Source organism: Colobus angolensis, unplaced genomic scaffold, assembly GCF_000951035.1.
Source record: "Colobus angolensis palliatus isolate OR3802 unplaced genomic scaffold, Cang.pa_1.0 Scaffold310, whole genome shotgun sequence".
Classification (NCBI taxonomy): domain Eukaryota; kingdom Metazoa; phylum Chordata; class Mammalia; order Primates; family Cercopithecidae; genus Colobus; species Colobus angolensis.
Window position 1 is genome coordinate 325,179 of NW_012116378.1, and position 21,902 is coordinate 347,080.

Here is a 21,902-nt window from a genome sequence, read left to right on the forward strand (position 1 = left end):
TGGGAGGCTGAGGCAGGAGAATCACTTGAACCTGGGAGGCAGAGGTTGCAGTGAGCCAAGATTGTGCCATTGCACTCCAGCCTGGGTGACAAGAGCAAGATTCCATCTCAAAATGAATAAATAAATAAATAAAAAGAGCTACAAAGTGACTCTCCACAAATTACTTTTTAATTACAAAAGGAATAGTAGTAGCTTTTGGGTGAATTCAGAGAATATCACCTTAACCAAGAGTCGAAGTTCATTTTGCCATTAAAGAGATAAACTGACATCATGTGCCTCTTGATGTGTTACACTGAGGACACAAAGTCAATCGTGTTGTTCTTCCCAAAATGTATGACATCAATCTAATCATAAGAAAACATCGGCCGGGCGCGGTGGCTCAAGCCTGTAATCCCAGCACTTTGGGAGGCCAAGACGGGCGGATCACGAGGTCAGGAGATCGAGACCATCCTGGCTAACACGGTGAAACCCCGTCTCTACTAAAGAATACAAAAAAAACTAGCCGGGCGACGAGGCGGGCTCCTGTAGTCCCAGCTACTGGGGAGGCTGATGCGGGAGAATGGCGTAAACCCGGGAGGCGGGGCTTGCAGTGAGCTGAGATCCGGCCACTGCACTCCAGCCTGGGCGACAGAGCGAGACTCCGTCTCAAAAAAAAAAAAAAAAAAAAAAAAAAAAAAAAAAAGAAAACATCAGAGAAACCCAAATTGAGAGATTTCTATAAAATAGCTGACTAGTACTCCTCAAAACTATCAACGTCGTGCAAGGCATAAAAGGGCTGAGGAATGTTCCACATTTAAGGAGACTAAAGAGACATGACAACTAAATGCAAAATGGGATCCTGCAGTGCATCTTGTTCTAGAAAAAAACGTATATGTAAAAGACATTTTGAGGATAATAGGCGTAATATGGATATAAACTGTAGGTGAGATAATGGAAATGTATCAATGTTTACTTTCCTGATTTTGTTACTTGTATAATAATTGTATAAGAAAATGTCTTTGTTATTAGAAAACACACACTGAAGCATTTGGGAGTAAACCAGAATTATTTTGGTAATTGATCTTCATATGGTTTAGAAAAGAGTTATATACATTTGTATGTGTATTTGTGTGGGGAGAGAGAACATGTGCATATACTAAAGAGAAAGTAAATGTGGTAAAATGTTAACAACTGGTGAATCTGGGTGAAGGGTATAGATGACTACTCTTGCAACTTTTTTGGAAGTGTGAAATTATTTCAAAATCAAACGTAAAAATCAAAAGAGCATCATACAATTATTGTACGATTCACTGAGCTTGAGGTGGGGGACAAAAAATAAAAATTTCAAGTTAAAGAATTCTGGGCAAAGTCCCAAAGTTAGTTTATGTCACAACATTGATATAAAACATGCCAAAATTTTAACATACCTGAACATAGAGATACTCGAAAGCAACTGGATCTCTCCTTAAAAGGTCAATTGGATCTTTTGGGACGAAGCTAATTCGGAAAAGACATCTCATCTTATGGGAGCTGGGCCTCTGTGTCACCTGGAAGAGTAGAAAAATCACACAAGAACCCTTCAGTGCTGACTGAGAAATGGCTGAGGGACACTGAAGCAGTCAACTTTTTTTGGACACTAAGGAAAGAATCAGTGGATATTCTTTTATTATTTATAGATACTCATTCTCTGAAAACTACACATAACCTTGCCACTTAGGTTGGGTTCCCCAGAAGCAGACCCCGAGATGAGGGGTTGTGTGCAAGGGACTTATTAAGAAAGTAGTCCCAGGAGAGGCTAGTAAGGGAGTGGCGGAAGCAGGTCAGGACAGAAGAGGAAGCCAAGCAAGGGTGTTTCCTCAGGGAACCCCAGCAGAGAGTAGCTATAGCCTGATCCTGCAGGAGACTCTGGAGTGGCAGCTATACCACATTGCTGCTGAGACCTCAGCCAAAGGAGCATTGATGAGTCATTCATTTAGAGCTGTCCCAGGGGATGTGAGTCTCCAGGTTTGGACATGATGGTCTCCGGTAGTCTGAGGGCAGTCCTTGAAAGAAGATCTGCAGATGCTGGCTGTTAGTGATAGCGCCCCAAATCTATGTTGGGGAGTACAAAAAGGGGATCCAAAGGGACAGCAGAGAGATTGTCCAGTATGGTTTATTATTGCATAACATTGCTGTGTTTTGTTTTTCCAAATTAGACTCCAGACTGAGTCTTGCAATGAAAACATGATAGTGTCAACCTTAGATGACATCACATTGGAAAGTAGGAAGACAGAGGTTTTGGCCCATGCAGTACATCAGATTCTACAAGTTTCCAAACTACTCCAAACTTCTGATATCATGATGATATTGTTCTACTTGCTCAAAGGAGCTTAAAATATACCACAGGTTCTTCAGGGTTAAGGACCATGGCTCGTTTCAGTTTGTTTTCCTTTCATACAGCGTATGTGTCACATACTAGAAGTTCATTTCTTAATTCCTTTTGCAACAAAAGGAAATCAATTAATAAATAATAATAGGTGTTTAATAAACACTTGAATGAATGAAAGGCATTGGACTCTAAGAAAGAAGGCAAGAGCTCATCGATTTCCCTTCAAGGAGTCAACAAAACAAAATGAAAACCATGCAGCATGAACCAACACAGTCGTGTGTAATACTCTTATGCAGGGGACAAATCTGGCATATAAAAATGTTGGTGAGCTGCAATTAAAAAATTTAAAATAAAATAGCTTTATTGAGTCCCGTGGTGTGTGTATGCATGCATGTGTATGTATTTACAGTTCGCTAACTTTGTTGAACAGAAGAATTCCAACGGAAAAAGACACCCTACTTGTACAGATGTGGGCATCCTGAGTAGTCACACCAGCTTTCTGGCTGTGTGCAGGCCTGCAAAGCTGAGTGGATTCATGAGACTCGAGAACTATCGGCTACTCCTCACTGGCTGATGGTAAAGCAAACCAGGAATAAAGAAATTGGGGACCCTAAGAGGCCACTAGTGCTGATCAGCCTTGCTGTAGTGTTTCACAGTGACTTCATGGGCTATTTTGCCAGAAGGTTTGTTCTGGTGTGTTAGAAAGTCAGGAATCACCGTATCTCTGACTCCTTTAATTACTGGTTCAACTTTTTTTTCTTGAATTTTCCATAAATCATCTTATCTTGAGTTTACTTTTAGTATCAAAAGGTTACACTAGTTTTGGGAAATGAATTAATGTAATGCAAAAAGGTTGCTTCAAGTCATTAGAAATGGCAGTCCGTAACACTTTCTAAAATAAACAAACAATTTCTTGGAAACTTTAAGTAGTATATAAATAATATTTTCTAGCAGAAGTTTAGTATCAAACCACCAGAAATTCAGGCAGAGTTGCTTAAAAATTCCATTGGGAGGTTTTCATAGAAATTAAATGTTTTAAAATGATTTTGTTATTGGAAAAAATATAATTTCTTACTCTCCACTTTTATCATGCCTATAAATATTTTAGCAATCAATTTTTCCATGTGCATTGATTTCAAAGGCATATAGGTGGTTTGTTTCAGGATATTTAAATCCGTTTTCTTTTCTAGAGATAGTACTTGATTTTTAGCACTTCACTTTTCGTTCTGATTCTATAATGAAAAATAAAGTTAAAGAAAGAATGATTATTAGGAGTTTGTTTCCTTCCACCATTTTAAAAGAAATGTAGTATTTGGAGCAAGAAGTTTTGTTTACCTAGCATCAGAAGAGACTTTTAGAGAATCTTTGTCCAACTAAATCAGCATGAAGCTTTCCTATAAAGGCTATGTAGTAGATAAAAGTTTAGAGAGAAAGTATAACCAGAAAGATCAGAACGTTGTGGGGGGTTTCATTAGACTCATAGTAACTAGATGTCTGCCCATATCCCCTTGGCATTTATTGCTATAAGCTGAAGGATATTTACGGCAAACACCTGTGACCATTCGACAGCACAAGGCAAACCCGAATAACAAGAGAGCAGCCCACTATCAATAACAGACAGCATGTCGGTAGGCACATGTCCCAGTTCCCTCGCCTCTCAGTGGGATACCTCTGAGGTGTGGCCTACACTGTCTTTCAATGCTCTCCAGTAGGACTGAGCTCCAGTTACCCACAGTGGAAACTGGTTTGATAATACATTCTTTATTAGCCTCTCAATATTTCTCATCTCTCTTCCCCGTTCCTCTGTGGGTATTTCCAAATATCTCTTCCCAAATAAACAACATGCATTCAAATCCCTAAGTTCTGCTTCCAGGGGAGCTCAGATCCAGACACTGACCTTTCACATGACAGATTCTGTATATCAGGGGTTGTGCCCCTGTAATGAAGCATAAAATAAGTCCTTTATTTCCAAGAGCGTTTGGCACAGGTTAAATAATAACCATTAGAAGTGATTTAAAATATCTATAGGTAGATTTAGACTCGATAGAGGCCAGGTATGGGGGCTCATTCCTGTAATCCCAGCACTTTGGGAGGCTACGGTGGAAGGATTGTTTGAGCCCTGGAGTTCAAGCCTGCAATAAGCTATGATTGCACCACTGCACTCCACCCTGGGCAGCAGAGTGAGACTCTGTCTCAAAAAAAAAAAAAAAAAAAACTTGATGGAAATAATAGGCCAAGTTTAGGTAGAGGAATATAAATCAACACAGATGGCAACTTTAGAACTAATCTATTACAAAAAGTTGGACTGAATCAAGAGAATCAGGGATATTTGCAGGACCCAATGTGTGGGACACCAGCTTTTATACACAACAACCAAAAAGCACTTTAGTGTGACAACAGTTTTTGCCACTCCATCCAGCTGGCAGCATCTGATGCTTCTCCTCCTGGTGTCCTCTCCTACCCTTCTTCATAAAGTTCTGTTATCATTGATCTCTCCTATGAAAGAGGAATTTGTTGAAATCTTTTATACATTCAACAAAGACTTTGCTTGTGTCACAAGAAAAGTCAGGGTGCTGCGCTGAATTCAGCAGCCAAGCAGCCTGCTTGTCTCCCCAGGGAACAGATGGGGGTGGCATCTTGGTAATCAGGAACTGGGACACATTGGTAGATCATATATTTATAGCGGGCAGGACTGGGGCAGAGATTTCAGGCTTCCAAAAATAGTCTTAAGTATGCACCCAGAATTTCAAACAATTAAATATGATTTTGGATTAATTTAAATAATCCCAGAAACCATTTCTTTTTAATGGTTTCAAGAGATTGTTGACCAAAACAGGTGAACAGGTCACTGTAATCACATAAAATATAATTTTACAGAGCTGTATTCTCAATGTGCTGCTGGTGAGACTTTGAATGACAAATCTAGTTGGGAGACTAACTGACAGTCTGCAAAAGATGGGCAGAAAGGGAAACATGACCTTGAGGTGTAAAATGCATTAAGAATGCCAGCACTTCCTTTACAGAGGATACCCAGGGATACAATTAATACATTTACAGGATTAGAGTGGGGGAGAAATCTTGGACTGGGCAACCTCTGCTCTAACCAGCAGCCTCATCACTTGAGGCTGAGATTTCACAGACCTGAGTTAGAGTCTCCTGTTCATGAAGCAAGAGCAGCTTCGTTCCGGCCCCTTCTGTCCTCTGCTCCAGCATGAGAGAGAAGTGTTCAATGCCTTTGATGGAGAGCTTCTCTTGAAGGGTTAAGATGACATCCTTACAGAGGAAACACGAACATGATGAGACCAAAATCAAGGCCGCCATCTTGTGGAGTCTACCATGACTGAAAAGTGTTACACATGTAGGCTGCCAATCTTGAAATTTTATACCTTTGGTTGATTCTGAACTTTAATGCTCCAAAAAGATACAGAAATGAAGTCTTCCTTCTCTTGCCCTTTTCCTGGCCTCTTCTATCATTCAAAATCTTTATGGAGTTCAAAACAGAGACTTAACAAGGTAAATAGCTGGAGGAGGAGCTTAATATCATGTAAGCTCTTGATACAGAAAGGTTGTCAATAGATTGTGCAGTATAGCCAGTTCAATTCTCCTTTCTTCTAAATGGGGTAGCAATTAAACCAGTTCTGAAAGTGGTCTGCCCCAAGGGTTGGAAAACATGGCCTGCACGCCAAAACTAGCTCACCATCAGCTTTTGTAAATAAAGTTTTATTGGGACATGGTCATACCCATTTGTTTATCTAAAATCTATGGCTGCTCTTGTGTGCTGCATCAGCAGAGTTGAGTAGTTGCAACAGAGACTGTGAAGACTGAAATATCTGCTTGCTGACCCTGGCTTACCCTTCTGAAAGAGCAGTGCAGTGGTTGTAAGGAATGCGGGCTAAGAAAACAGTTAGGCTTCTAATCCCAGCTCTACTACTTATTAGCTGTGCAGCTTTGGGGAAGTTATTTAGTCGCTAAGTATCTTAGTTTCCCTGTGTGTAAACTGAGGATAATAATAATGCTTATCTCAGAACGGATATAAGGATTAAATGAGTTCACACATACAAAGCATTTATTATAACATTGTTTGGCACAGAGTGAGGGCACCATAGTAATATACATATATTTATTTTACATCTCTGCGGAAGGTGGAATGAGCAAGCTTTGTCAGCAATCTTTTATAGGATTAAGCATTTATGATCAGAAAGGTGTTCCACATACAAACACACACATTTACTACAATGTAAAACTAATCTCTTCAACCTATACTTTTTTCATGTACTTGAAAACTGGTAAATGATCCCTCAAAGATAATTTATACTCAGATGCTCAAAATTCTATAGGGAAGTTTTGCCCCACTGCAACATTTGGAAATTTCTGGAGACATTTTTGGTTGTCACAATAGGGTGGAGAATACTACTGCTGTGGAGTGTGTAGAGGCCAGAAATGCTGCTCAACATCTTGCAATGCAGAGACAGCCCCATAGTAAAGAATGATTTGGCCTAATATCTCAACAGTGCCAAGATCAAGAAACCTTAGAGTGAAAACTTAGAGTTTCTTTTACTGACTTTTCTGATGTTTTGATCCTTCTCTGTGGTCCTTTCTCAATTTCTTCAGGCCCCGTTAAATCAAAGATCCCCATATCCACCCACTCCTGAAAAAAATCATTCAAGAGAAATACCTTGACTATGTTGAATTTCAAAAAAAAAAAAAAAAAAAGATTCCCCTGCTTTATAATTTTCTCTTAAAGCCCAGGAAAGAGAAAATAAAACCAGCCTTTGTGTGACAACACATACTTTATAAAGCATTTTCCTGAACCACCAGGGAGGACACTGGAAAATCAATAGCAATAGTTTTTCCCTATTGTAATTCTGCAGCAAGAATTTTGGCAATTTTTGTCACACAATGTCATATTCCTTTCATAACTATACTATTTCTACTTTACACCTACCAGCCAGTGTCTATTGTAATAATGAGGCTGTTAGGTACAAGATAAGATAACTTGAATTTGATGTGAACTCTTTGCATTGCTTCCTGTCTTCTCATTGTCATCTGCAATCCTCAGGGAAATCAAACTTAGTCTTGCATATGTTCCGTAATAAAGAGGCTGGAGGGAATGAACAATGGGCTTTCTTAAATTTAGATTTATTTCTGTTAAGAAATGCATTCAAGTCTTTACCTAGGTCTTCAGGTGGGGTAGGGAGTCCAGTGGCAGGGAGTTGACCAGTTGGCAACACAAAACAAGGCCATGGTGTCAGAGAGAGCTGTAATAATGTAGCTCTGTGGGTTATTTCAGAGGTCTGCCAACTGTGACCTGTGGGTTACATCTGGCCATGCCCATTTGTTCACATATTGGCTGTGAAGTAACAGATTAACCTTGCCTTGCCTAAAGAAAAATTTGCTCTTTTGCTCCCACTCTTAGGAAGTAACCTGTAAGCCCTTGGACTGTCCTGTCTGATAGAAGTGTTTTTGTTTACTGGGTGGTCTTGGGCCATACCAGATAGTCTATGCTAACAGTTGATTTATAGTGAGAACATTGGGCCATATAATATCAGCTCTAACTCTGGAGAGACTGAATACTAAGGTCAACCATGCAGGTGGTTAGCTGTGTCTATGTGGCAAACCCCCAATAAAAACTCTGGATGCCAAGGCTTGGGTGAACGTCTGTGGTTGGCAGTACTTCATGCGTACTGTCACGCGTCATTTCTGGGAGAATTAAGCATTATCTCTATGAATCCACTGGAAGAGGACCTCTGGAGCCTTTCCACTCTATCTCTCCTGTGCCCTGACTATGAGCCTTTCCCATTGCTAATCCTGTTCTGTATTCTTTTGCTATAATATACTGTAATTGTGAGTATAACAAATTACTGAGTTCTGTGAGTCCTTTGAGTGAATTATCAAAACTGAGCATTGTCTTAAGGACTAACCAAACCCACCTATTCATGGCTGCTTTTCTGATACAATGACAGAGTTCAGTAGTTGAAACAGAGATCAAATGGCCCACAAAGCCTAACATATTTACTATCTAGCCCTTTCCAGAAAAAGTTTGCCTACTCTTGGGTTAGTTGATCAATAATTACATTAATATCTCACCACAAATTGATAATGAATGAGGAAAAAGGGAAGAAGTCCTTTCCAGACATCACCATTTAAAATTAGAAGTCTTGTATGAAGGAAGTTAATATTTCATCTGGAATGATTTAAGTATGATTTAATGCTCCAGCATCAATCTAATATTTTCCACTGCATGACCTGTTAAGCCACTATATACTTAGAGCAATTCAAAACAAGCTGCTTGCTGGTATAATGACAATAAGAATACACAGTGAGTGGGTCTTTGCAGAAATGCTTCTACGTGTGAGGTCTATGCTGATTAATTAAAAAAACCAACAAGAATTAGAGGTTGGATATTGATAGACATTTTTTACCAGAGGGTTGATATTCTCTTGATAGATTATTGTACAGATCATCACAAGGTACTCTTTTACCTTCATAAAATCTTTTTTACTGTGCTATGTGAAGAAAGCCTATTTTAGGCTGATGAAGCATTAGGGAGCAATCAATTTCTGAATACACTTTTGTCCAATAAAAGGAAGAGGCGCTGTACTTTTCTTTTCCAGGAAGAAAGCATGTGGGGAAAAAAACCCATATGCTTTGCTATAATACCTATTATCTAAAACTCATCTGTGGCTCTGAAAGAATAGGATTGCTTTGTGAGTCTTCCTTTCCAGCCCTTCTTCTAAGAAGCAGGCCTCATTTCTGCCTCTTTATGCATCATTACCATGAAATTGGTTACAGAAATTAAAAGTAAATGTTACTTTTACAGTATTCTATCCCTTGTTTTTTGCTGGACACCAAAGTAGCAGATATTCAATTAATAGCTAACATCTTAATCTTCTGAGCAGCTGATATTGCTGAGAAATCATGCTGGCCTTGGGCAGGGTGCCAAGCCACCTTGGTGATAGTCACACTATTTTAATTAATCTGTAGTTCCATTAAAATGACTAGCTCTAGTGTTTCTTCACTGACAGTATATTATATTGTTTTGCAACACCAAGAGAAATAAAAGAGCAGAACCTTCTTAGTTTAAGCTTTTGGTTTTGGTTTGGTTTGAAGTATTCACAGACTACATTATATGGAGGCGATCAACAAAATTGCAGAAATAAAGGGATAGTTCTGAAAGAAGATACTGCTACAAATGGCTCACAGTGTCCTGCATGTTGTACCTGAAAGAGTCCAGGGACAGAGTTTACCAGGTCATCTTACCTTAATGGAAGTGCTGCAGTCAAAGCGAAATGATTTGGTCTGCCCATTTTCCAGATAGACTTTCAAAACATTTGGCATAAAAAGAAGTGAGTTGTCCTTAACAGTTTCCTGTTAAAAAAAGCGGGGGGTATAAGCTGATCAAATTATGACTCCTCTCTTTGCAGTAGCAGCACATCTATAGTTTATTCTAAGCATGGCATTAAAAAACAATCAAACTCTCTAAGGCCAACCAAGGCGTTCCTTTGGTGATATGTGAGTTAAGTTGCTCATAGCAAAATACATTTGCTCATCAGAAAGTCAATCAGATGAGGTTTTTTTTTTTTTTTTTTTAACTCAAGATTCCCCACTGGCACACATGATTGCAGACACGATTCTTTTGTAATTAGGCTTTGACATTTGGAACTACAAGCCCAGACCTAAGCAGGGCAGGACGTCTTGAGCAGAACAAAGACCAGCAATGATGCTGTTTGATGAGGTACTGTGGGTGCCTGGCAGTGTCATGATGGTGAGTCACCAGCATAAATAAGCTTCAAGTATAAAGTTATTTTGTGAAACTATTTTCACCCAGTTAGGAATGGTTCTTAAACTCCAAGGGAAAAGATAAGGAATGGCTTAGTGTGTTAAGAGAGTAAAACATTGTCTATAATGAATAAGATCATAACCTAGAAATAACTCAGAAAAAGATGCCAGCTTGAAACATGACAAAAAGCAAACAATAGAAATGTTATTTCTTTGCATTTTTTCTTTCATTGGAAGTAGTGAGAGATGAGAAGAAAGAGGGAGGAAGAGGGCACACTTAATGAGTTCTGTAAGTCCCAGGAGTGAGCTGAGTTATTCACATGTAGTTGGTCATAAAGTCCCAGGAGTTGAGGAGAACTCAGCGTCATGAGTGCACACATCCCTTGTTTTGCACATGAGGGAACTAAAGGCAAGATGTTCAGGGATTTGCCAGTGTCAGGGAGCATTCAGTCCCTAAGTATTTCCATAATGGGCCTCCTGCCTTTCACTTCCTATTTCTTTTCCTGAATTTCTTCCCCCTCCTTTCTGCTTCTGTGGACGTCCCGCATAGTCTTGCTCCCAAGTCACTGAATAAATCTTGATCCCAATCCAGAAGAAATGGCACTCAGTGACTCAGAAGAGCAAGAGTAAACTGGAAATGAAGACAGTCATGAAGTCTGAGGAGCATCCACATGACTGAACATCCCTGCCATCCACAAACCTGTGGCAGGGCAGTGGAGGCTTCAGGAGATGATTATCCTCAGAGGTGTCCTCACACATCAGCTGACTTGCAGGAGTCCTGTTATATCCAGGGATGAACTGACACTGCTGTAGCAGCTTCTAGAATCATATTCTTTCTAAAGATGCGTAAACTGCCTGGTTGCGCAATTACATGCTCGAAAGCTCTGGGCAGAAAAGTTTCAGATGACTTTCTGCTATATATTGATTCCTCTGTACCTTCCACCCTTCAGCTGGGACACTCTTGTTGCAAATTAATAATGTACAGTGACCGTGCATCCAGAGTGATGGGACGCATTGAGGAGCACAGAACAGACCATGCTCACAGGGCAGTACAGCCACAGCCGCCAGCCTTCCCCTCAAGCATCACAATAGCTGGACCCCAAGTTGGGCAGCCCTAGATCAGTAAGTTTTGATTCGAAGACACTTGGAGCATGAGTGCCTTGTCCAGGATGTACAGGCCTACATCTTCAGATTCAGATCCAGAACCAACCTCAGAGAAGAGTTTGTGACCAATAATGAATATATTGTAGGCAAGATTTTATCCTCATGGATTTATTTAAACAATACCAACAGAACAGCAATGCTCTGGCATTTCAAAGGTCCAAAAAATATTAGTTCCTTGGATGTTAGTTTTCTAAAAACTGAAAACACTTCAGTAAATTTCTGGGAGAAAAAGTCAAAAAGAAAACATCCTGTTGATATTTGCATCATTCATTTTGAAGATCAATTAAGTGCCTGAGTAATAATGATTTCTATCAGGATCTATTTATGGAGATGTGGGCAGTATTTCTTCAATTCTGGTTGGCTACATATAATTTTTCCATCATTTTAACTTCTTTGCCTGATTAGTTGAAAGATTAGGCTTTTCTGGGGAAGTAAAAAGGAGAAACACAATACCTTTCTCAAAAATACATAAAGTACTATCATATAGAAGAATGCTTAGTTAGCAGAATGGGAAGAAATAGGTGGAAGTTTCAAAGAGGCATATTTTACTGAGTATGAATGAGGCAGTGTCACTGATCCCAAATCATATGAACTCCTTTGCAAAGCAGTGAGGTCTCTGACACTGGAAGCATTCTAGGAAATCCTGGACTACCACATATTCTGACCATGTTAGAGGAGATTCAGGCCCAACCTGATGATCTCTCAAGCCCTTTACAACCTTGAGATTTGACACCTCTGTAAAAACCAACGACCAATTTCAGATCAGTCATTCCAGTGGGACTACTGACTTTGTTTGAGTACAAAGCTTCTGCCTCATTGACTTTCCCTGAGTCACAAAGCAGACAATTGTAAACTCACCGACACTTGGCCGTTGATGATGACTTCCTCAGAGAAGCGTACTTTGACTGGATTGGACTTTAATCTTGCCTTTTTTGCAGCACTAATAAATGCTGATTTGGGAGACTAGAAGGAAAGAAAACATTTTATCTGATTACTGGTAACATAATGCAAACCTTGTAACAGTTGTTTTCCATCTTTATCCTCCCAGTTATGCAATAATTTTGCTAAAAAATAAAATGCTTGGTACATGTCCGATTCAAGGACAAAATGCAAATTATAGATGCAGTCAAAACTCTGTCATGTCTGTAAGTTAGTAAGTTTGATTTAGTCACCAGATCAGAACTACCACCACCATGCTCCAGTTTTAACTGAGCACATTTCCAGGGATATTTTAAAACAATGGCTGCAAAAGCACACAAACTCTGCTTTTAATAGAGAGCTTTCAGCACAGTGTTCAAGGTGAGGTGGTAGTCAGATCTAATGTTGGGTTTATGATGAATTGATCATTAATCATCTATTTTAATGAGGTAGAGAAGAGTCATTGATAGTCGTAAAATGATTCATAATCCCATTGTTATTCACATTAAGGGCATATGGGCATGTGAGCAGACAAGTACTCTCTGTCTCTCTCTCTGTCTTTCTCAAGCACTCATGCTTTATGTACCTGCAACCTGAGTTTTAGCCTCTTCTTGGTAACTTGTGATCTTGTGATCTTACTGGGCAGGGTAGAAATGAGACCTTTCCTTACAACTGAACGTTGATTTCATATTCTTCCTCATCTTATGGGCTCTTTGTGCCTTATGATCCTCTCCTTTCTTTTATTGGGAAGAGGGGCCATGTGGCACAATTCTTCCTCAGAAATTGGAAGTACAGTGGGAGAACTTGCCTAGAAGGGTGCTGTGATACTGGGGCATCCCTTGCTGCATGATCTTGGTAAAGTCACTTTATCTGAGAATCACTATTGTTGCATAATTTTAAAGAAGCCTAAGGGGAAGGGAACTCACACCTAGTAGATATCTACTATGTTGAAGGCATTGTTTGTTTATTTTTAAAAAGAATTACATTCTCTATGAAACCTAATACAGAGGTAAATAGTTTGAATCATACAATTGTTATTTTATAAACGAAAATGGTCAAATATTGGCAATTGCCTATGGTTCAAACTAATGTTTTCCATGCTATATAGTCTTAACACATTGAGGCTGTTGTGTAGAGAATTCTAGTAATTGACTCTAGAAACAACACGGAGGCTTAACCCTCTATTTATTGTACTAATCTAGAGGCATGAAAGCCAACTAGGGTGACCTATACTTTGGTTTTCAAAGTAAAATGAATTTAAAAAAGGACTCTCATTCTTGTCAAATACAAGTATACTTAAGATCAATTAAATTTAAAAAGCAATATGATGAAATAGATAAATCAAATGTGGTCCATCTGTACAATGAAATATTATTCAACCATAAAAAGGAATGAAGTTCTGACACATGCTACAACGTGGATGAACCTGGTAAATATTATGCTAAGTGAAAGACATCAGGCACAAAAGGCCACATATTGTACGATTCTACTTACAGGAAATGTCCAGAATAGGCTAATCTATAGGGACAGAAAGTAGATTAGTAGTTGCCACAGGCTGGGAGTGGAGGAGAATGAGGGAATGAGGAGTGATACTTAATGAATATGGGGTTTCCTTTCAGGGTGATGAAAAAATTGTGGAACTACGTAGTGGCAATGGTTGTAAAACATTTTGAATGTACTTAATGCCACTAAATTGTCTACTTTAAAATGTTTAAGATAGTACATTTTATGTTATGTGTATTTTACTGTAATAAAAAAGCTGTTGAAAAAAGTATGATAAAAAGTGTGTGGGGGGTGCCTGTGTGTGCATGTGTGTGTGCCTGTGTATTCCTGGATGGAGTTTTTGCTTTAATACCAGGAGAATCCTGTTATTTCTAAAGTTCCCCTCCACACCTATCCCATTCTTTGCTATGAGTAATGTCTTAGAAGACTGGATAAATGGATGATTTGTCTCCCAGAGCTTGAATTCATCCATTTATGTAAGATGTTTTAAGAGAATGGCTGCCCTCTTTAAAAAACAAACAAACAAACAAACAAACAAACAAACAATAGCAAGAAACCAAAAGAATAGCTTTAAACATGCTCAACGTGACTTTTAAAAGTCCTGCTGCAGAGCTGAAGTGATGTGACAGGGTGTTCTCATCAGTATCTTTGTAATTATAGGCCAACTTTAGTAATGATTAATGAGCAAATCATACAGTGGTGAGTTCATTTGCTTTTGATATGTCATTTTTTAGCTGAAGGGAAAACATTATTCTCCTGTAATGATTTTAAGCAGGCAGTATTTACATTGGCACAATGAGTTGAGCACAAGTGAAGCAGCTGTAATAAAGCTACCCAGAACAGACACTACTAATTAGATGAGATGTTTTAATGCAGTCACACCCCACTTCTCCAGCATTGTTTGGGAGCGAAATATTTCACATGTGTTCAGTGTGCCAGATACCGAGGTTTATTCCTCTGTGCATCTCAATTTTTAAATGTTATATTTTGCCATATTTTTCTAAAGTGTTCTACCCAATTCCTTGATTCAATAAAAAGTATAGGGTTTTCGGATGCATATCATTTGATATAACCTTAGAGTGCCATGGTGTTCCCAGGGATCGTGAAAATTTACTAGCCATGCTGAAGCCAATAAATATGGGGCTATTTACTTTAGGGGCAAATAACCTTATGTACTATCTCCTCTCTCTAACTATATGTAGCATGCCCATCTTATGTAACTTCATTCTTGTATTTATTTACCATGCCATACAGAGAAACATGCTAATTTGGGAAGACCAGAAAGGAAACTAAATAGCCAAGGTTGTTAAGTAAATATTGTTTTATACACAATTTGAAGTCAACAGACTCGGGATAAACTTCTAACTAAGAATTCATAACAAGTACTATTTTTGTTCTCGGTTTGTGACTATTTCATAAAATTGACAAACGTTTTGAAAATTACTTTTTGATAACAACTACATAGGCTCTCCAAGTCTGAAGGCTACTTAATGAGAATCAACAAAGTACTGGCTTATACCACTGGCTAGAGTTACTTGGGGTATACTGGGTAATGTAAACCAGTCATGACTATAGTTTTAACACAGATTTATCTTTGTTTCTCAAGAAATATACAATGTATACCACTTGAAAGCCTGCTGAATTAATTTTGAGCAACCTGTAGGTGTTGATCACAAGCACTTCATATCCTGTGGTGGAAATAACAAGTAATTACCATTTTGAATAATCAGATTCTCCTACTGTTGATTAATTTTAAGATTATCAGGCCCCTAATCAACCCCTGTACTTTTTCCGAATTTGCTGTTGCTAAGATGGCCACAATAGTGTGTGGAATGCTCCTGATGCTTTTGAATGCTCTTAGAAGTTACTAGAACATAGTTTGAAAAAATTATACAAATAAGATTAATTTCTGAAATTGAAGGGCAAAGTCTTGAACTTGCAATTCCTAGAGCTCTACAGTACTACTTATATAGCAGGTATTGTGTGAACATTTGGTGAGGACTAGCCTACATTACTGGTTGGCTTAGTTTGGAGTCTCCAAAATGCAGACCTAAGACAAGGATTCACAAGCAGGTAGCTGATTTGGGAGGTGCTCACAGGAATCCCAGGTAGGTGAGTGGGAAAGGCAGGCAGGAAGGGAGAATAAACCAGTAAAGCATTTGCTGTTACTAAGGCACCACTATAGGCAACTGGAGCTTACTCCTGCTGGGAACCTCTGGGAAACAAGGCAGACCACATGCCTCCGAGTTATACTGTCTGAGGAGAGAGGGAGCTGGGGTATTTATCCACCAGTTCCTGTCAATCATTGATGGAGCATCTCCTTGTATTGTAAGTTTTCAAAATTCATATTTTTCTGCTGCCTCAACATCCCCACAGACAGGCTGTGAGCACCCTGCCCAGGCAACCAGGTGCACCAGTATGGTAAAGTTGGCTCCTGCCACAAGTACCCTTTCCCACCCTCCCCTGACTGTGACTTAGTAACATTTAAACAGATCAAAGAAATTCCCTTGCACTTTTCTTGTGTGTTCCACCCTGACCCCCTGATAAAGGCACTTGCCCACAGGCTCTACCCCACCTGGTTGGTTGAGTTGGCTCCCTTAGTGCTCCCTCTCAAGTGACCCCTCCTCTTGGCATGCAGTTTCTCTAGGACCTGTGAGTATAAAAAAACTTCTTTTTCCTGTGCCTCTCCTGTGTCCCCTCTTGTGGCTACATCTGACTGACCACCATGTAAGAGAACACAAAAAACAGCCTTTCTGGGAGTGATAATTCCTCAGCACTTGTGGCCTGCTCCATGAGCATGTTCCTAGGCCCAGGAAGAGCCTGCAGGCAAAGACTCACAGGTGTTCTCCATTGGAAATTAGGCTGGCATGCTCAGCATGACATATGGTCTGGGCTCTGATAGAATGTGCTACACTGGGGTTTCCATGAGGAGGTGTGTAGCCTCTCTCAGCTGTGTGGAACACAATAAAATGTAGTTAGGAAGTCGGAGGCAGGAAAGCAGGTCCCTCGGCTCTTTGGAAACCTAAAGCAATGTGAATTATGCCAGCTCACGGTATACCAGAACTGAGAGAATGACTTAGCTCAAGTCCCATTGAGTTGGGGTTGCATGAAGGGAAGCTGTAGAAACTCTTTTTTGTTTTTTGAGACAGAGTTTCACTCTCGTTGCCCAGGCTGGAGTACAATGGTGAAATCTTGGCTCACCGCAACCTCTGCCTCCCAGGTTCAAGTGATTCTCCTGCCTCAGCCTCCCAAGTAGCTAAGATTACAGACATGCACCACCACGCCTGGCTAATTTTGTATTTTTAGTAGAGACAGGGTTTCTCCATGTTGATCAGGCTGGTCTCGAACTCCTGATCTCAGGTGATCTGCCCGCTTCGGCCTCCCAAAGTGCTGGGATTACAGGCGTGAGCCACCGCGTCCAGTCATAGAAACCGTAAATACTATCTGTCTCAGGTAAGATTGGCTTTGAAATTCTAGACTTGGAAACTGTAGAAAGCAGAGTCAAAGGAAAAAAGGAAGGAGCTGGCCAGTGAAAGATCTATAATAAAAAATGATAGCAGTACAAGGAAAGAAGATGGCGTATCAGAGCCAAACAAATAAAACCCGTGAGTAACCCAGAAATTCCCCTTCTAAAATTCCATCCTGGGGAAATACTAACTACAGATTAAGACTCACACACAAAGACTTTCTTTTCAGAATTATTTATAATAGCAAAACATTAAAGACAATGTGAAAGGCCCAATGATGTGGGTTGGTTAAGGAAATCTTGGTTCAGCGTAATGTTTTGCAGCCATTTAAATGATGCTTATGAAGAGTTTTTGATGACATAGGAAAGAAAATTACATGTACAATATGATCTCAACTAAGGCATAGAAAAAAAGACTGGAAGGAAATAGGTCAAAATATTTACACTGGTTGTTTCTGCGGGAAAAGTTTGCCAACACGTTTTTCTGCATCTGTATTTCTTTCTGTACTTCCACTTAGTACTTTTTTTCCCCAAGAAAAACAGTAAAAATCGTGGTGGTGGGGAAAGCCTACCATAATACTTTTTTAAAAAATGCAGCAACCTATTAAGAATTACTTCTTATCAAAGAATTTCAGGGATCCTAAAACTCTCACCCCATTGCTCCTTGACCTGGGTCTCAATGGAGATCAATTTCTGTGGTTGGGTCATGTTGGGGTACCTTGGGCACATGTGGAATGTGACCGGAAGGTATAAACATTGGCTGTCTATCTTTATTGGACCTTATGCAGAAGAAATACAACATAAAAAATGCTGTCCAGCAAGTTGCAAAAGAAATTAAAATGCTAATTTTTATTGTCTGTAATAAAAGTAGAACTTACGGACTTTCTTTTGGTCTGCTGGCTCATCTGTTTCTGTTTGTCAATCCTGATTGCTGAGAAGATGTTTAACAAATATGTGAAACTCAGTAAGTTTTTTTTTTTTTTTGCAAATAAAAGATTGCAGTCTTGGCTTTTCCCATCTGCTGTCCAATCCATGTCTGATATCTATTTAAGAAACTTTGGGGTTTTAATTCTTTTATTTCAACTTCTACAACTCGGAGGAGAGAAGAGCCACTTGGGATTTGAACAGTAAAGGGAAGACTTTAGGTGTGACAGTGGTTCTCAGCTGGGAGTAATTTTGCTCCCAAGGAACATTTGGTAATGTTTGGAGACATTTTGGTTTGTCACAACTTGGGGAGAGGGTGCTACTGGCATCTACTAAGTACAGGCCAGGGATGCTGCTAAACATCCTACGATGCACAGGACAGTCCCCATAACAGAGGACTCTCCAGTTCAAATGTCAACAATACCAAGCTTGAAAAACCTTGAGGTAGTGTTTAGAATTTGGCCTGAGACTTGAAAGGTGAGAAGGATTTATTTAGCAAGGCTGAGGAGGTGGTGGGACTGGAGTCATTTTTCGAAGGAGAGAGGTCAAAGGAAAGTCAAAGATGAGAATTTGTCTGCAGTGATTGGGCAAAGGGAAAGTGACTCTGGAGCAGAGGTACAGCTGTTGGCTATAAGAACACGAGACGCTTCTTCCTAAATATTGTGGCTAAGTGTTGCCTTTCAATGTAGCACAACGGCAAGAGCCACTGGAACTCCTAGAAAATTCCAGATTATCTTTTAAAAGGAAGTGCCATGATTCACTGCTAGTAATCAATATTCAAACGAATAACAAGTCACATGGACTCCAATGGCAAACAGCAAGTAAAGCCACAAGACACAACCGTAAACTTACGTGTAAAACTCTTCTTTCTTTTACTAAGTTTACTGCATGAGGTAAAACAGTATCCCACATTGCAAAACAAACAAACAAAAAACAGAAAAACAAAGGTCCTGCCTGATCTTGCATTTCTAGTAGATTATAAAATATAGAAAGAGAATTCGGGAACGACAGTGCAAATGTGAAGTTCCATCAGGAATTTAAAGTTGTTCAATCTCAATTGATAGTTGTTCAATCTCAATTGATAGTTGTTTAATGCTTATTATAGACATTTACATTGACTTTACCCAAATTGAATTTGTCCACTGCAAACAAATCAAGAAGTGTGGACAGATTTGAAGTAAGTGAAAATGACAATTTGGTTAACCAAAGCAATCTAAAAACAGCCCAGCTGTATTTTATATGGAAGCACATGGAAGGAATCTCAGAATCAGACAGATGAGGAGACCAAGGTTCTGAGCAGTTAAAGTAGTCACTGCTGACTCTTTTGTTATACTGCTGGGAACTAGAAGCTAGATCTCAAGTCATGGTTCTCTAACATCCTGGGGCCTCCTTAGTTTTCAAATCCCAATATGTGTGTATGTGTATAAGTTCTGTCAAAGAGATGGAGTTAACAGTAACGGTCAATATTAAACTGAGCTTTTAATATAAATATGCATAGTTACATCCTAGATGGCATAATTTGTTGTTTTGGTTAGTTCTATTTGTGGTCTTATCACAATCCTGATCCTTATTATTTCCTGTCTAAAATGCCTAGCCCACAGAGCTTAGGGGAAAATTTCTGGGACAGGGGAAATGAAGAGTTTGGTCAGAAGATGGAGATCAGCAAATACCAGAGCCCTTTAATTGATGTAGAAATTGAATGCTCCAACTCTATGGGGAAGAAAACAGGAACTTAAGCAGGCTGGAATCGCTGCCACTCCATATGAAGGTCAGACTGACAGGAATCATTTTGGGAAAAATCTGAAGGAATTTGCCTCGGTAAGTTTTAGTTCAACTGACAATGTATGAAATTCGCAAGCAGTGGCAAGTCTATACAAATAGAAAGGAAATTAGTGGTTGCCTAGGACTGAGTGTGGGAACAGGGATTAATTGTAAATGGGAACAGGGATCTTATTGGGGGGATGGAAATGTTCTCAAACTGGATGGGGTGAGCGTTGCATACCTCAGTAGATTTTATGAAGACCATAGAACTGTACACTGAAAATGGATGAATTTTATGGTACGCAGATTATATCATGATAAAGGTTTTTTTTTTTTTTTTTTTAAATCACAAGAACTGTCCAGTTTGTAAATCACTTTCCACCCTCCAAACCATGATGGCTGAAACCAAATTCTGACAGCATATGTCATATAATATCTACTCTTAAAGCAGGCTTTGCTAAAATATCCAGTTCTCTACAGAATTATTTAGCTGGGGATAAGAATAACAATTGTGCATTGACCTCCTACAATTAGATAGTCTCATGAGATTTGTATTTCTTAAGCTGGAAACCATAAGAAGGTCTTGAGTTTAGTGTCATTTACAAATGTGACCATTGCATAGGACTGGAACAGCTAGTTGTCTTTCAAGAACTTTAGAAAATATATTACTCCCTTTCCTCTTCAATGAATGACTTTGCTAACATGGAGTATAAAGTACAAAAATAGTCAAGATTTTTGAACCCATATTGTGAGTGCATGTTATTTTTCTCTGCTGTTATTCATCATCATGGTTTTACTGGAGTGGGCAGAAGAAACAAGAAGCCTGAGAACATTAAGTGGCACTTTTATTCACAGAACACTTACAGGGTAAGGCTGAATGACAGTGAGGAGTATCGATTCTTTGCAGCTTCTGTAAGAGAGAAAAACAAACATATTTATGATACGCACTGAGCCCGGACTCTAACCAATAAGAGTTTTCTTTCAAAACATTAGTGAATGTTCCCTGGACTCCCAGGGTAGAGTAAATCAAATAGCTCAGATGTAGGCTTTCAGACCACACAAAAAGCCAAAATGAAGTGTTTCCTGAGTTTAACAAACTGCCCAGTTGAAAGCTTCCTAGCAAGTTTACATTGGGCAATATTATCTGTGCTGCCAAACGGCAGGACCTTAAAATAAAACCCAGGAAGGGAAGAACAGTTTTAGAAGCATCAACTAAGTCTCTATATTTTTTGCTGCTCTCAGAATTGATTCTCCCCTTCTGATTTTCCTTTAGCCTATTTTTTCTGTAGTTTTCTGCAGGGGAAGAGATTTTTAAAAATTCTATCAATTCATGGAGCGTCATTACCTCTCAGGATCAGCATCCTGAAAGCAAAATGTTATTGTTGGTATCTTATGAAAAAAATAGCATCCCAGCAAACATCGGTTCCCATACTGTGTGGTTTAGTAAGTCCCTGGTCACAATGCTAGGACCCTGGGCTGATAAATATTTCAGACAGGCACCGGTTGGGAAATATTACTCACAATAGGCTGCACTTCATGGCTAAAAGCAGAACAATGTAATATAATGGTTTATCTAATTCCCTCCAAGTAATTCAAACCCTTGAGGAAAATTCATATTATGGATTATAATAGTTTTTCTTTCTTCCCTTCTTTGTTCCTTTTTAAATCATGACTAGGAGAAAGGTCAGTTGCCATTTTGTTGAAGAAGAGCTGACTTTTTCTACTTTAGGTTGTAATTAATTACCTGCTTTTCTGATTTATTGCCCACATGAGTAAGGGGAAGGACATCTTTTGCAAGGCTGTTCCCTGGAAGAAGTCGCTGCAAATCGCACTTCTAGCACTAACTGATTTGCGGCTGGGCCCACTCACTCTGACTGGGCTGGACCATGTAGTAGGGAGTGGAGTAGGAGAAGAGAGGAATCAAGAGGGCAGGGAAAGGAGTAATAGAACTAAACTCCAGGAAGACTCAGAACATTTAGGATGATGGTGCTGGTGGGGGCAGGAAGGTAGCACAATGCTGATGGTGGCCTGTCTGCTCCC

At 39.4% G+C, this 21,902-nt stretch overlaps 1 protein-coding gene across 3 annotated transcripts in view; it reads right to left on the reverse strand.

The window, feature by feature from the left end:
- FRMPD4 (FERM and PDZ domain containing 4) overlaps window positions 1-21,902 on the reverse strand; it is an 881,789-nt gene that overhangs the window by 29,033 nt on the left and 830,854 nt on the right. For all 3 annotated transcript variants that reach the window (XM_011950878.1, XM_011950876.1, XM_011950879.1), the window contains 5 exons: window positions 20,727-20,772; window positions 12,149-12,253; window positions 9,608-9,715; window positions 5,489-5,620; window positions 1,407-1,526 (listed from right to left, as the gene is read on the reverse strand). In XM_011950878.1, coding sequence (XP_011806268.1) covers window positions 1,407-1,526; window positions 5,489-5,620; window positions 9,608-9,715; window positions 12,149-12,253; window positions 20,727-20,772 — 511 coding nt within the window. The remainder of the gene's footprint in view (window positions 1-1,406; window positions 1,527-5,488; window positions 5,621-9,607; window positions 9,716-12,148; window positions 12,254-20,726; window positions 20,773-21,902) is intronic.